The following is a 13562-nucleotide window of genomic DNA, read 5'->3' as shown; positions in this document are numbered from 1 at the left end:
ATTGCAAGTTTAGGGGAACTGTATTTCAAAGCCTCTCATGATTTGGACCAAACTTGTAAAATTTGCCTTTTTCAAAATGGCTGATCATTTTCCATTACTCATAAGGGCTGGAGAAACAATGGGTCTTCAGTCCACGTTGCAGCAAGGATGCCTCTGGTATTGATGGCTGCTGTCTACCATTATTTCCAGTGGAACTGATGCTAGACTGCCTTCAGCAAAGATGGCTGCTTTTCTGCTCTATTTTGGAAATTGGTATTGGGGAATGTAGTGGAACACAGTGTAAAAATTGTAGGTAGGGGAAGGAAGTGGTAATAATGGGAGCAAGTGAATGCAGAGTGAAGAATAAAAGCTGAAACCTGCAGGGAGAATGTGAATGGGGATGGAGACTAGGGCCCCAGTCCTGCAGTTTGGCTACAATCAGTTGGTATGTGTGAATGCAGTTGTGAGATTGGGGCCTCAGCGAAGCAGGAAGGAGACACAATATTGATGTGTGGGTTTGGAAATAGGGTAGAATGTCATCTGTCCCCAACCCAGTGATAGGAAAAGTTTCCTTCCAAGTAACTAAGAGGAAGGAGAACATTTTTTTTAATGTTGAGTTTTGAACCTGAAATGATGCATACAGTTTAGTTGGGGATGAATGATTTCCACCTAAATAGTCAAATCAAAGGGCAGATGGAAAAACTATATAATCTTTTTTCATCTTTCTTTTTTAGGTTGCACTTGACTTTTTGAGGGGGGTCTGACCTATGATTTTTGAATGCCTGCACATGTTAATACTGTATTTGTTGTTTTTTGTGTTAGTAAATTTGTACTGGTTAGTGCTATGTATTAGTGGCTTATGTTTCTTAGGTATCAAATATGCTTTAGACAACTAAATATCGTTTTTTTCCAAATAGTATTTTTGAAAGGAGATTTAATGCATTAAACTGGCTATATTTCCTTTTCAGGAAGATGCCCAGGAGGAATTTGGCTGGAAACTGGTTCATGGAGACATATTCCGGCCCCCAAGAAAAGGAATGCTACTCTCTGTTTTTCTCGGCTCTGGCACACAGATCTTAATTATGACTTTTGTTACTCTGTGTAAGTGGTGTGGAGCTGGGGGAAAAGTAAATTTTCAAAAGAAAAATAACCTTAACTTCTAATTGCATAAAACTAAATGGAGATGAAAGAAACATTTCTAGATAACATTTAAACTGGAATTGGAAAAATATCTGTATTTCCTGGTTGGTGTATACAGTTGATATGTTTCAGAGTAGCACTAAGCTGTATAAAGTTACAGGAGATAAATTATACATTAGCTGTAGAAAACTCAGATATAATTTTAAGAATCTTCTAAAATTGTGCATCTGTGCTTGTAGTTTTTGCTTGCCTGGGATTTTTGTCGCCTGCTAACCGAGGAGCATTGATGACCTGTGCCGTGGTCTTGTGGGTGCTGCTTGGAACTCCAGCAGGTTACGTTGCTGCCAGATTCTACAAATGTAAGTAAAAGTTATTTAAGATGACAGGTCTTAAGTTCATTAGTCTAAATTATCACAGTAGTGGCTTTTTTCCCCCTGTTGTTTGGTATCTGTTTCCCCTCAGGACAAAACAAAAAACAGAACAGGTACATGGTTAGATTGTTCAGTGTTTTGAAGCCTGAGAGTAAGCTGCTTAAAAATATTCTCAAAACAGGTATCCTATGAGTCTTTTCATAACGTGAATTAATTCCATATAGGAAGGAACACATTACGTTTCAGTTAATACTCAGGTAGTGATTTCTGACAGTTTCATAATTTCATTGTTTTCCTACATTACAGAATTACTGTAATTGCTTTAATTTTTGGCGGGGCGGGGGGGGGTGATATGTATTTAAAAATACAGAGTTTAGCTTTTACCCCTTTTCAGTTAATACCTGCCCTCTTCATCAGGGTGTTGCTTTAGTCAGGGAAATAGATGTCATAGACTCTTTGCTGACTCTGGAGATCTTCCCTCTGGTGTTTTGGTGCTTTATGATGATGAGCTGGCCCTCTATCTCTCAACTGGCCCTGACTGGCCCATTCAAAGTGCTGAAGGAAAGTACATGGTTCTTCCTCTGCCTCAAGGGAGACTTGCTGCAGGGCCAAGAATGCCATTCCATCCAAAGCTTTTCCTTACCTGCCTTATTTAGTTTAAGATATGACTTGCTTATGGCTGACTGGTGCTGAGTCTCTACAGGCACACTTTGGATATTAACACTGGTTTTAGGAAGGCATTTCCCCTGTTAGAGAATGGCCTTGAACTTCTTTCATCTTCCAGAAACTCTTTTGGAGTTTGTATTGTGGAAATAGGGTTTCTCTTGTCTCATTTTGTTACAGTTTATAGGGTGGGTGTTTACTAGTGGTGATGGTTAAATAGTCATTAACTAATCCCATTCCTGACTACAGGGTTGCAAGTTGGTTTGAAAGGGACCTGCAGAGACCGTGGGGCTGGTGCTTCATAGTTGAAAACAAATTGAGGAATCTTTTGTCCAAGTCCTGATTCCCTCTTCAAGAGAAGTTATTTGAGGGGTTATGGCATCAAACCTAATACCATGTACCTAGGGAGGTAGACGGTTAATGGTAGTATCCCCTAATGGGTTTAGTGGTGATGAGAGTAACTTGTCAGCCAGTATTTGGATACTCTACTGGACTAGCAAACTGCCAGGTGACTATTTGCTAATTCCAATTTATTCTATCTGCAATTCTCATCAAATGATGCGATCAGCAGTGTTTCACATGAACTAAAAGCTGTACATTTATTACAGTATTTGTGTGTGCATATATATTGCTGTAAATATGCAGAAATATAAAGCTATATACAGTTTAAAAATATTATGAACGAAACATTAATTTAAACAATTTATTAGAAGACATGAGCCCAAGCTGAGACTAGTTAGAGTTAATAGACACTACCAATTGCTACCAAGATGCTAAATAAGAATGGAAACTTAATTAGCCCAATCTAATCGTAATGATACATGACTCTTGAAATAAAAAAAATTATTATGACAGAGCTCAGATGAAATTGCCAGCTTTGCTGAATTCAGGCAAGACGTTTGTCCTACTGACTCATATGACTAGAATTCTTATCAATTTGGCACACCTTTAAAAGTCCTTCTAAACGAAGCTGATTTAGTATTTGAATATCACTCTTTTCTTAATATTTCTAGGATTCGTAGGGAGCACTGATGTTGGCTCTTTAATCATTATTGGTAAACTCTATCTAAAATTTTAAACTGATCATTCATTTTTTAAAAGATTACTAGCTATAAATTTTGTTTGCATCAGTATGGTTGCGAATATGTAAAAATATCTTGTGGCACCTTGTAGACTACCAGACATATTGGAGCATAAGCTTTCATGGGGGAATACTCACTTCGTCATCACTACATGCATTTGACGAAGTGAGTATTCACCCATAAAAGCTTATGCTCCAGTATGTCTGTTAGTCTGTAAAGTGCCACAGGACTCTTTGTCGCTTTTTACAGATCCAGACTAATGCATCTACCCCTCTGATACCTAAAAATATCTTGAATCTTAACTTATACTGCTAGTTTATTCTAATCAAACCTTCATCTGAATGTTAAATAAGCTAGTGTAAGCCTTGAGTGATCAAAAAGTTTAATTCTCTAAGATTATTTGAGTATGCCCTAAATCAAGTTCCTTTTTTAATGCACTAAGTTAAATACACTGTGGATGACTAAGCACCTAATTCTGCTTACCTTACTTATGCAAGTGTTTCTACTTCACATGGAGTTTGGCCCTTATCCTTAATGCATTTAGCTTTGTAGGGAGGAGGGGGAAAATGTGTATATATAATAAAATAACAGTGTTGACACCTTTATTTATTTTCCTTTTCATGATTGTAGTATTAAATGTTTCTTTTGATAGGAAGGTGTGTAATTGAGGAGCAAAGGAATAAAGCAAAATCATTTTTCCATAACTAAATATTTTAGTTCAATGCTTTGATCTTAATTTACTAGTGTTCAAATAGTGTTCTGCTGGCCTGCCTAAGTATAACTGTTAAATAATATACTATTAAAATAAACTGTAATCTGTGCACTTAATGCACATTTTGATAGCTATCAAATATTTTAATACAGCTTTTGGTGGTGAGAAATGGAAAACAAATGTCCTGCTGACATCATTCCTTTGTCCTGGGTAAGTGAAATCTCTAAATGACTATTCATACTTGTTACATTTCTGACATAGCTAATTTTTAAAGCTTCAGTTATACCTATAAACCTACTACATCTTCTTTTCATTCTAGAAGCCATGTGAACAGCAAGGTGCATTTGACAAAGACAAATGTGCTAATTGCATACACTATCTTTTTCTGTAAATTTTGTTTACTCTCACCATGTGAAAAGGTTGATTATGTAGTAGTAGCATGACGGTAGTAAGTTTTTTGACCAGGCACACTTTTTTTCATGTATTTGTTTTACTCTCTAGGCTGTTTCTCAGACCACACTGTAGTAGGTCTTATATGGTGTCATATACTGTACAACCTTTGTGTTAAATTTTTCTGCTTAATCACAGCAAGCAGTCTTCCCCTGAAGTGCAGTTGTGACAGGCATATATTTGAAACTGCTTAGTTGGAATGTCAGCTCCTGCTGGAGTTGAATCCCACTAGGCTAAGAAAGAAAGACTAGCTTGACCTCTTCATTTGATATTTTCTGTGTCAGTTGGTCTTAATGCATATTACACTAAGATATTAATACAGTAATATAGTTTCAGTAATGTTAATATAAATATTGGGCATTCCTGTTTCTTTTTTTAAGCATGTTGTATATTTTTCAGAATTGTATTTGCGGATTTCTTTATCATGAACCTCATTCTTTGGGGAGAAGGATCTTCAGCAGCTATTCCCTTTGGAACTTTGGTTGCTATTTTGGCACTTTGGTTTTGCATATCTGTGCCACTGACATTTATTGGTGCCTACTTTGGTTTTAAGAAAAATGTAAGTGATTATGTGGGTGTAAACTGCATGTACTGTGGCTATTGAATTGGCCGGATAGAAAACATGATCCACCTCCAGCCCAGCTCAGTTCCATTAGCATTCAACTGATCTTGGGATTCCACTGACAGTTTCTCAAGTCCCTTTAGAGATTTGATAATGAATAGGTCTCTTTTAGTTTACTGTTAGGTCTTAGTGTTACTTACTCTGATCAGTGGATTTGACTCCTGAGGCTTCTTTAGATTAAGCAGTGGTTTGGAGCATTCTGGTTGTTGATGGACCTCTCTTTAATTCCTAGTGAGTTTTGTTGATTGAATCAGATATGAGGGTAACCACTTACTGGATTCCTTAATTATTCCTTCCTTGGTTTTTTTCCATGGTTCTTATTTCCATTTCAGAATCTCTGAGGAAGGGATGAGTCCTATGGTGGAATCTTTTGGTATTCCACTTCCCTAAGTGAGACACTCTGGAAGGCCATTTCTCATGTGGCAAAGATAGATTTCTTAAAAAGGAAGACTTCATGGGCCATAGAGTGTAATCATTCGTGTTCCCTTTATTTTTATGTGGACTTATGCAAAAATAAAAAATGGACTCCTATCCAAAGCTGTTGGTGCCCTTGATGAGTTAATTACAAGAACAAAAATTATATTAAATACCACTCACCCACCCTGCAAAACTGCCCTCCCCCTACGCAGACCTAATTCCTACAGGCCTTATTCTCAACAGATCACACTACCATATTCTCCTTGCAGCATGCCCTGAAAATTGACTGAACAGGGCTATTTTAGATTGGGAAGAACAGTTTATTCCGAAGCTAAGAGTTCCTCCCTCAAATCAAGGGGGTTCTCTTTCAGTGCCTGAGCTGATTAAAAACTGGCAGTATGACGCAAGGAGAGTAGCAAGAGATCAGTTGCTACATCTTGATTAACAGTAATCTTTCAAGAAATCTATTACCTATTTTTTAGGGCTGTCGATTAATTGCAGTTAACTCACGCGATTAACTCTAAATTAATCAAGTATAAAAAAACTAATCGTGATTAATCACTGTTAAACAATAGACTACCAATTAAAATGTATTAAATATTTTCGGATGTTTTCTACATTTTCAAATATGTCAGTTACAACACAGAATACAAAGTGTACAGTGCTCACATTATATTTTTATTACAAATATTTGCAGTGTAAAAATGAGATTTCTTTTGGCGTATTTACAGTGCAAATATTTGTAATAAAAAATAAAGTGAGCACTGTATTGTGTTGTAATTAAAATCAATGTATGAAAATGTAGAAAACATCCAAAAATATTTAAATAAATGGTATTCTATTGTTGTTTAGCAGCGTGATTAATCGCTATTAATTTTTTTTAATCTCTTGACAACCCTACTATTTTTGTTTGCTCTGAGGCTGTTGGCAATTGGGCTGCTAGAAACAATGACAGCGTGGTACTAGGTGGCCACCAGTTTGTTAATAAAATTTAAGTAGATTTTTGCTACTGCTAGTGTCAAATGTATTTAATTGTTATGTATTTAGGAATCTTTTTTCTTCTCTTTAAAGGCTATTGAACACCCAGTTCGTACCAATCAGATTCCTCGTCAGATTCCTGAACAATCATTCTACACAAAACCATTACCTGGCATTATCATGGGAGGGATTTTGCCCTTTGGGTGCATCTTTATACAACTTTTCTTCATTCTAAATAGTATTTGGTAAGTTAACTTATTTGAACACCCACAACATATAAACCTTAATTTTTCTCTTTGAACCTTTTCTTCTCTAGAGAGCTTGACCCTGCCTGTAGTGTTTTCTAAAGTATTGATCATTTCACAAGAAATGAAAATGTTTGTCATTTAATATTCTGCCACTCAGAAAGCACTCCATGCTATTTTATTTTTGCCTATGTGTGTAGAGAAATAACTTTCATTCTTACCAGCATACAGCTGACCTGCACTATTCAAATCATGAAGTTTTATGCACTACACCAGGGGTTCTCAAACTGGGGGTTGGGACCCGTCAAGGGGTTGTGAGGTTATTATATGGGGGGGTCACAAGCTGTCAGTCTGCACCCCAAACCGTGCTTTGCATCCAGAATTTATAATGGTGTTTAAATATATGGGAAAAGTGTTTATAATTTATAAGGGGTGTCACACTCAGAGGCTTGCTATGTGAAAGGGGTCACCAGTACAAAAGTTTGAGAACCACTGCACTACACCTATTACTTCATACAGAAGTGCCTCTGAAACTGACGTTATGGTAGATGTTTGAAAGAAGTGAACAGTATATTACATTGGATTTATTAATTTAGTCTTTATGGAACAGTATTATTGCTTCAGGAAAACAGATTTTTTCCTTTCCCCAAATCTTCATATAGGCATTACGGAGTAATTCCTTTAACCATTCAAAATAACCCACTAAATACTCATCCAGCATCAGTGAATTCAGAGGTGTACTCTGAGCATGCTAACAAACTGCTCTTGTATGAGAAATCTGCCCTCTTTCTGGCACAATCTAGTTATCCAATCTCTCTAAGCTGTTTCTGAACTCAGAAGTAGGTGCTAATACACAAATCTAAAGTATTGACACTTTTTCTGTTTTACCACTCTGCCACTTTCTGTTTGAAATGTGGAGTGAAATCCTGGCCCTACTGAAGTCCGTGGGAGCTTTGATATTCAGTGGACTTCAGTGGAGCCAGGATTTCACTGGTGATGTGTCCGGTTCAGTTTCTCTCTCTTCATAAACCTCCAAATCTGAGAGAAGTTTTAGGTTTTGAGCTTTTGCTTGCCATTTTAGAGTAGTGCTGCTGAATCATGCATTCCCAGTTTGAAAAACCAAAGGATGAGTTAACTTCCACTTGTGTCCGCACCAATGACACTCCACCCTTGTGATAAGGAGAAAATATTGTTTAAGCTTCAGGCTATACTAAAAATGAACATCTTGCGCTAGTGCTGCTTTTTCATATTGAGAGATGCCATTTTCCTCCAAAATACATTTTATCTTATTTTAATCCTCTGTTTTGATTGTAGGTCCCATCAGATGTATTATATGTTTGGCTTCCTATTTCTTGTGTTCATTATTTTGGTTATTACATGTTCTGAGGCCACTATACTGCTTTGCTATTTCCATCTGTGTGCAGAGGTAAGAAATATTCTTCACTATTATACAATATCCAGGACACTTTCACAAAATCCAACTTCTATAACTGGAAATATTATCATTCCAGAATTTAACACTACTAGGATAACTAAGATCCTATTAAGATCAGCTTAAAATGTGATTGGACACTTACTGCTCCTTTCTGATAAGAGTTCTCATTACAAATTATTTTTTTGAATGAGTTTGTACCCAGATTCAGTACAAGTGAGATGTAGCTTATCTTCAGTTATCCATCTCACTATTTTCGGTAGAAGTCAGTTGACTAGACAGAAGCCTTTGCTTTGTCAAAAGTGTTTCCTTTTTGGTGCATGTGCTTGACCGGCACAAGTTGATGTTTACATGTACCCTTTAAAATCTGGCTTTTGTTACTTGGGCTTGTAGATTTTTGACTTTCTGATTCATACTATGAATTGTGATTAGGTGATCCAAAGTAATAACATTTTATCTTTAACTTTTTAATTTTAAATACCCAGTAGGAAAAGTTAACTTGTAATTTTGCATCTAGTAATTGGTCAAGTTCAGATTTCAGGAAATATTACTTAGTTTTTCTTTTCTTCTAGGATTATCACTGGCAGTGGCGTTCCTTCCTTACCAGTGGTTTTACTGCAGTTTATTTTCTGATATATGCAATACACTATTTCTTTTCTAAACTGCAAATCACAGGGACAGCAAGCACCATTTTGTACTTTGGTTACACCATGATAATGGTTTTGATCTTCTTTCTTTTCACAGGTAAGTATATTGAAACCTTGGTTCTTGATATTGCTAGCTCTAATTTTAGTTGAGTGTGCAGTGGAACACTAAAAATATTATAAATAGAAATATCTGAATCTTTATGTGAAACCATAGCTGAACGTTAAACCCTTGATTTCAGGTCAGCTATTATTATGCTAATATATTTTGCTATAAACTGTGTCGGAAATCTCAGCCTCTGACTTCAAAGGATTAAAATTAGTAACTGAAGAATCATAGTTATACCTAGTACAATACACTAACAAATATTTGTATTTACCTAATACTGCTATTGGTAAATCCTGCTGTTGAAATTAGGCTGCATTTAAGCACATGCCTGAAATTGTCTTCCAAACATTCAGTGTTAGCTATAGTTGTGCGAATTGTTTAGTGTGATATTACATCCCACTTACAGAATGATGTGTACATATTTAACAGGGTTTAAATGGAAGGACATAAGCTGGAAGCTATTAAAGGGTCCATGATCACATGAGTTCTAAAACATGCCTTTATGCAGAGGATAATTGTGAGACATGGAACTATCAAATGTAGTCAAAAACTGTGATTGTGGGCTTAAATTCCAGCAAGGGTGGTTTAGGTTGTACATTAGGAAAAACTTCCTAACTGTCAGGTTAGTTAAGCACTGGAATAAATTGCCTGGGGATGTTGTGGAATCTCTGTCATTGGAGATTTTTAAGAACAGGTTAGACAACACCTTTCAGAGATGATCTGGATAATACTTAGTCCTGCCTTGAGTGCAGGGGACTGGATTAGAAGACCTCTCGAGGTTCCTTCCAGTCTTGTGATTCTACGATACAAGCATATTTTAAAAAGTTAAACAGGGAGGAGGGATGCATTGCAAGGTATAAATGTTACACGTGTCAGCAGCTGGTCCTAGATTGAGCTGCAGAGCAGCATTTTTATCCTGAAATGTTACTGGACTACAGGGGATGGTATGTTCTAGAAATAAAGGTAATATAATGGTGTAGTGGGTTTTGGTTTTTGAAGTGTGATGTTCTTGCAAAATTTGAAGTTTTAAGTATTGAATATCCTGCGGATAGTTCTGTTGCCTGAGTGTTACCTTATTTCTTGGAGATGTGGGCTTTTCAGAGCAGTGTTACGATGAAGTCATATTAATAACTCCCTTGTAAGACTATGTCAATTATAAGTTTCCAAAATTGACCTTTTTACCTATTAGGCTTCAGTAAGAACTAAAAACAAGGGTGTGGGTATTTTTTATTTATTTATTTATTCATTCATTTGTTTTACAAAGGTGGAGTTTAATCTTTGTGTTAACTTCCATGAGGTCTGATGCTCATTGAAATGGATCTTTCTGTGTGTGTGTCTGTCTGTCTTGTTGCAAAGGTACCCTTCAAAATCTAAACTGACCACTAGACTTGAAGTTACCATGGTTATTTAAAGGTGGTGCTTTTAGGAAAAAGCTGTCAGCTGCCAGAGCTCTTACCTAAATATCTTGTTACTGGGATCTTTCATCTCCTTTCCCAGTTACTGAGGACAAATAATGGAATGTTTCCTCCCTATGTACTCATTCACTCCCCTCAGATCCCTGCTTTCTCTGTCCATTAGTTTCTGACACAGTACTACCTCTGGTTCCTGAGCTCCTGCTGCTTTCTACCTCTATTGCTCTGGGAATGAAGTCCAGTAGCAAGGTGTGGTGGCAGAAAGCTTCCTCTATCTTCTTGCACACTGAAAAGCGGGCCTTTACTGAGACATGCTGCCCAGACATGGGGGTGGCTCTTTGGCACCCCCCACTTCCGTACTGATAGGTACCACCACTGCCTGCTCCCAGAAAGCTTAAAAACTCTGAGCACCAGGCCAGCAGCATTTGTAACTGAATCCTCATGAACTTCGCAGTCTATAATGGTGGCATTTCTAAGCCCTGGTCTATACTACAAACTTACGTTGGTATAACTGTCACTCAGGGGTGTGGAAAATCTACACTCCTAGGCAACGTAGTTATACCGACCTCACCGCTGGGGTAGACAATGCTATTTCAGTGGGAGTGCTTCTCCTGTCAGCATAGCTACCACTTCTTGGGGAGGTAGAGTACGTACACTGATGGGAGACGCTCTTCCATTGTTGTAGGTAGTGTCTTCACTAAGTGCTACAGCAGTGTAAGTGTAGACATACCCTAAGGCTTGAAATGTGGAGGCCTTTTCAAGGTTACAAGCACCAGAAGTTGTGTTGGAGAGGCTTGTCATGGCCTGTGACGTGGGTCTGCTTTTGGTGGATACAAGTTTATAGCCCAAGGGCTTCACAGAAATTAAAGTCCCGGCCATCAGACCTTTTAACTTTTTTAACAAAACTTTCACTAAAGTTGTGAGCAAAGTCATTTCAGCTGTATTTGACTTAAGTATTATTATTTATTTATTTGGGGGGGGAATGTTTTTTGCATTTTCAAAAGAAAACTCCTAGGGAAAACAAGAACCAAAGTTTGAGAATATTGTCCTTTTAAAATAGTAACAGAATATTAGTTACAAAAAATTAAAAACCTTCTTCTATTAACTGTACATTACCTGCATTTGTAACCTGATACTCCCTGCCACCTGTAAATTAAATACCTTTGCCTAATCCATATGTATTTCTGTAAGTCACAATTTACTACTTCCCTATTCATATTCTGTATACTAATAGGTTAATCAGTCCCAACATACAGGCTAGCAGTTCTGCTCTCCTTTGGTCTAGAAGCAGGATGGTAGAATATACATGAGAGTAGAGACAAACAGCATCTCAGTCTGAAATAGAGAACTCTGGGCTTGGTTATATTAGAAAAATTACATTGCTCTAACTAGATCAGTTTTAAATAGATTTAATTACATTGATTTAAAATCCTAGTGTAGACGCATTTACACCTGATTAAGCCTTCCTTAGATACATTGATTTTAAATTGAGTTAGTTGCATTAATTACCATATACACTCGTTCACTAGCCCGTTCGTTTATAAGCCGACCCACCCCAAGATGATTAGGTAAAAATAGCAAAAACTGTATAACCCTTTCATAAGCCGACCCTATATTTTAGGGGTTGGCAAACTTTGGCTCCTGGCCCATCAGGGTAAGCCGCTGGCAGGTTGGGACATTTTGTTTACCTGGAGTGTCTGCAGGCATGGAGTGGCGCCACTTCCCGCAGCACCCATTGGCTGGGAACGGCGAACCGTGGCCACAGGGACCTGAGAGGCTCCATGCCTGCAGACAATCCAGGTAAACAAAACGACAATGTATTAGATATTCAATTCAATGATTCCATAGAGTTTAAAATCATCAAATTTTGGTGTAGACCCGTTTATAAGCCATTGATTAGTCACTTTTTTACAAAAAATATTTGGCTTATGACGAGTATATACGGTAACTCTTTTTTAGTACAAACCAGACCTCTGTCTTCCTTGACGATATTGTAATATTGGCCAGAAACCAAAGTGTATCAGCCTCACTGATGGTCTAAAGAAGTTTTTTAACCAGTCCATTCTAGTCATGCTGGCTATAAACCTCAGAATACTGCATACAGTCAGGTAGGGACTTTACTTCAGCTCTCTTCTCCATGGAGGGAAGAGGATTTAGTGTGGTAGGTCCAGCATGACAGCCTCTTCGCACCTCAGGCAACATGCATCTGCCAGCTTCCACTTGCCCTCCTTCCCTCAGGTCAGTTAACATGTCATAAACTGTAATCTGAGGGCATTGATATATCCAGTGCATCTCCTGTTCCCTTGCCCACTCAGCCTGGGTCATGAATGTTGCACCAGCAGCTGACTATCAGCAATCAGCTGTGCACTGTCTGATGATAATTATGGGCTCAGGATAGAAGTTACAAGTATCTTACCCTTTATCTGCCATGACACTGTCCCCACTAGCCCTTTGTACCTGGTACTGGGCTCAGGGGTATGCAAAGTATATTAGACAACTAAAATATACTTCTGGAGTTCATGTGCTTAGTTTTATGTGGTACTTGGTCAGTGTCTCAAACTTCAAGTTCTGTGAGGATACAGGCAGGATTAAAGTTGGTATTGAAACTTTAACTGAACATTTCCTGTTTACAGGAAAGTATTTAGCTTTTCTGAAACTATATAATCCTCGACTGTTGTAAAAGGACATCAAACAAGTCAGCCATATTTCTCAATTCACTCTTTTGGTCTCAAAATAATGTCCCTACTATAATAGATTACAGTTTGCTGTTTCTTCCAAAAATCAGATGCACTCTAAAATCTATGGAGTTACTGAAATATTTTAGGGATAAGTGTTTATGTAAAGAGGGAGAGTTAAGGGATATGTTCCTCTCAGAACTCTTAAATGAAACAGCTATTTACCAAAATCTGCTCCTAAAGGCAAGTTGCTTCCTGTGCCAAGATGATATACAAGCCAAAAAGAAAAAATTGTAATTGTTGTATCAAAACTGTTCTGCTGCTGCTTACTCATCTGTTAAAAATTGTCAGTATCAGGAAGGGTTTTGACGGTGCCCTGCTGCTATGTCAGTGTAACACATGCTTCAGGCACTTGCTTCCATACTGCATTCCAGGTCATTGATCAAACTCAGCAGGCAGGATACTGGGAGCTACATGACAAATCTTGGTGATTCACAGCTGGGCCCACAACTACGTATCATAGTAAATGAGTCAGTTAAACATCACTAGTTTAGCAAGCGTGAAAAAAATTACCATGATATCTTTCATGATTCTTCACAGGATTTTACAGCATATGAGTTATTGCTGAATT

At 37.6% G+C, this 13562-nt stretch overlaps 1 protein-coding gene across 1 annotated transcript in view; it reads left to right on the top strand.

Moving 5' to 3' along the window:
- Window positions 1-13562, top strand: part of TM9SF2 (transmembrane 9 superfamily member 2) — a 64926-nt gene that overhangs the window by 41509 nt on the left and 9855 nt on the right. The window contains exons 10-16 of the mRNA XM_045009051.1: window positions 948-1080; window positions 1359-1478; window positions 4100-4157; window positions 4797-4956; window positions 6508-6659; window positions 7974-8085; window positions 8664-8835. Coding sequence (XP_044864986.1) covers window positions 948-1080; window positions 1359-1478; window positions 4100-4157; window positions 4797-4956; window positions 6508-6659; window positions 7974-8085; window positions 8664-8835 — 907 coding nt within the window. The remainder of the gene's footprint in view (window positions 1-947; window positions 1081-1358; window positions 1479-4099; window positions 4158-4796; window positions 4957-6507; window positions 6660-7973; window positions 8086-8663; window positions 8836-13562) is intronic.

The sequence above is a fragment of the Mauremys mutica genome, chromosome 1, assembly GCF_020497125.1.
Source record: "Mauremys mutica isolate MM-2020 ecotype Southern chromosome 1, ASM2049712v1, whole genome shotgun sequence".
In the NCBI taxonomy this organism is placed as follows: Eukaryota; Metazoa; Chordata; order Testudines; family Geoemydidae; genus Mauremys; species Mauremys mutica.
The sequence above is the reverse complement of the archived record's forward strand: the minus strand, read 5'-3'. Positions and strand labels throughout refer to the sequence as shown.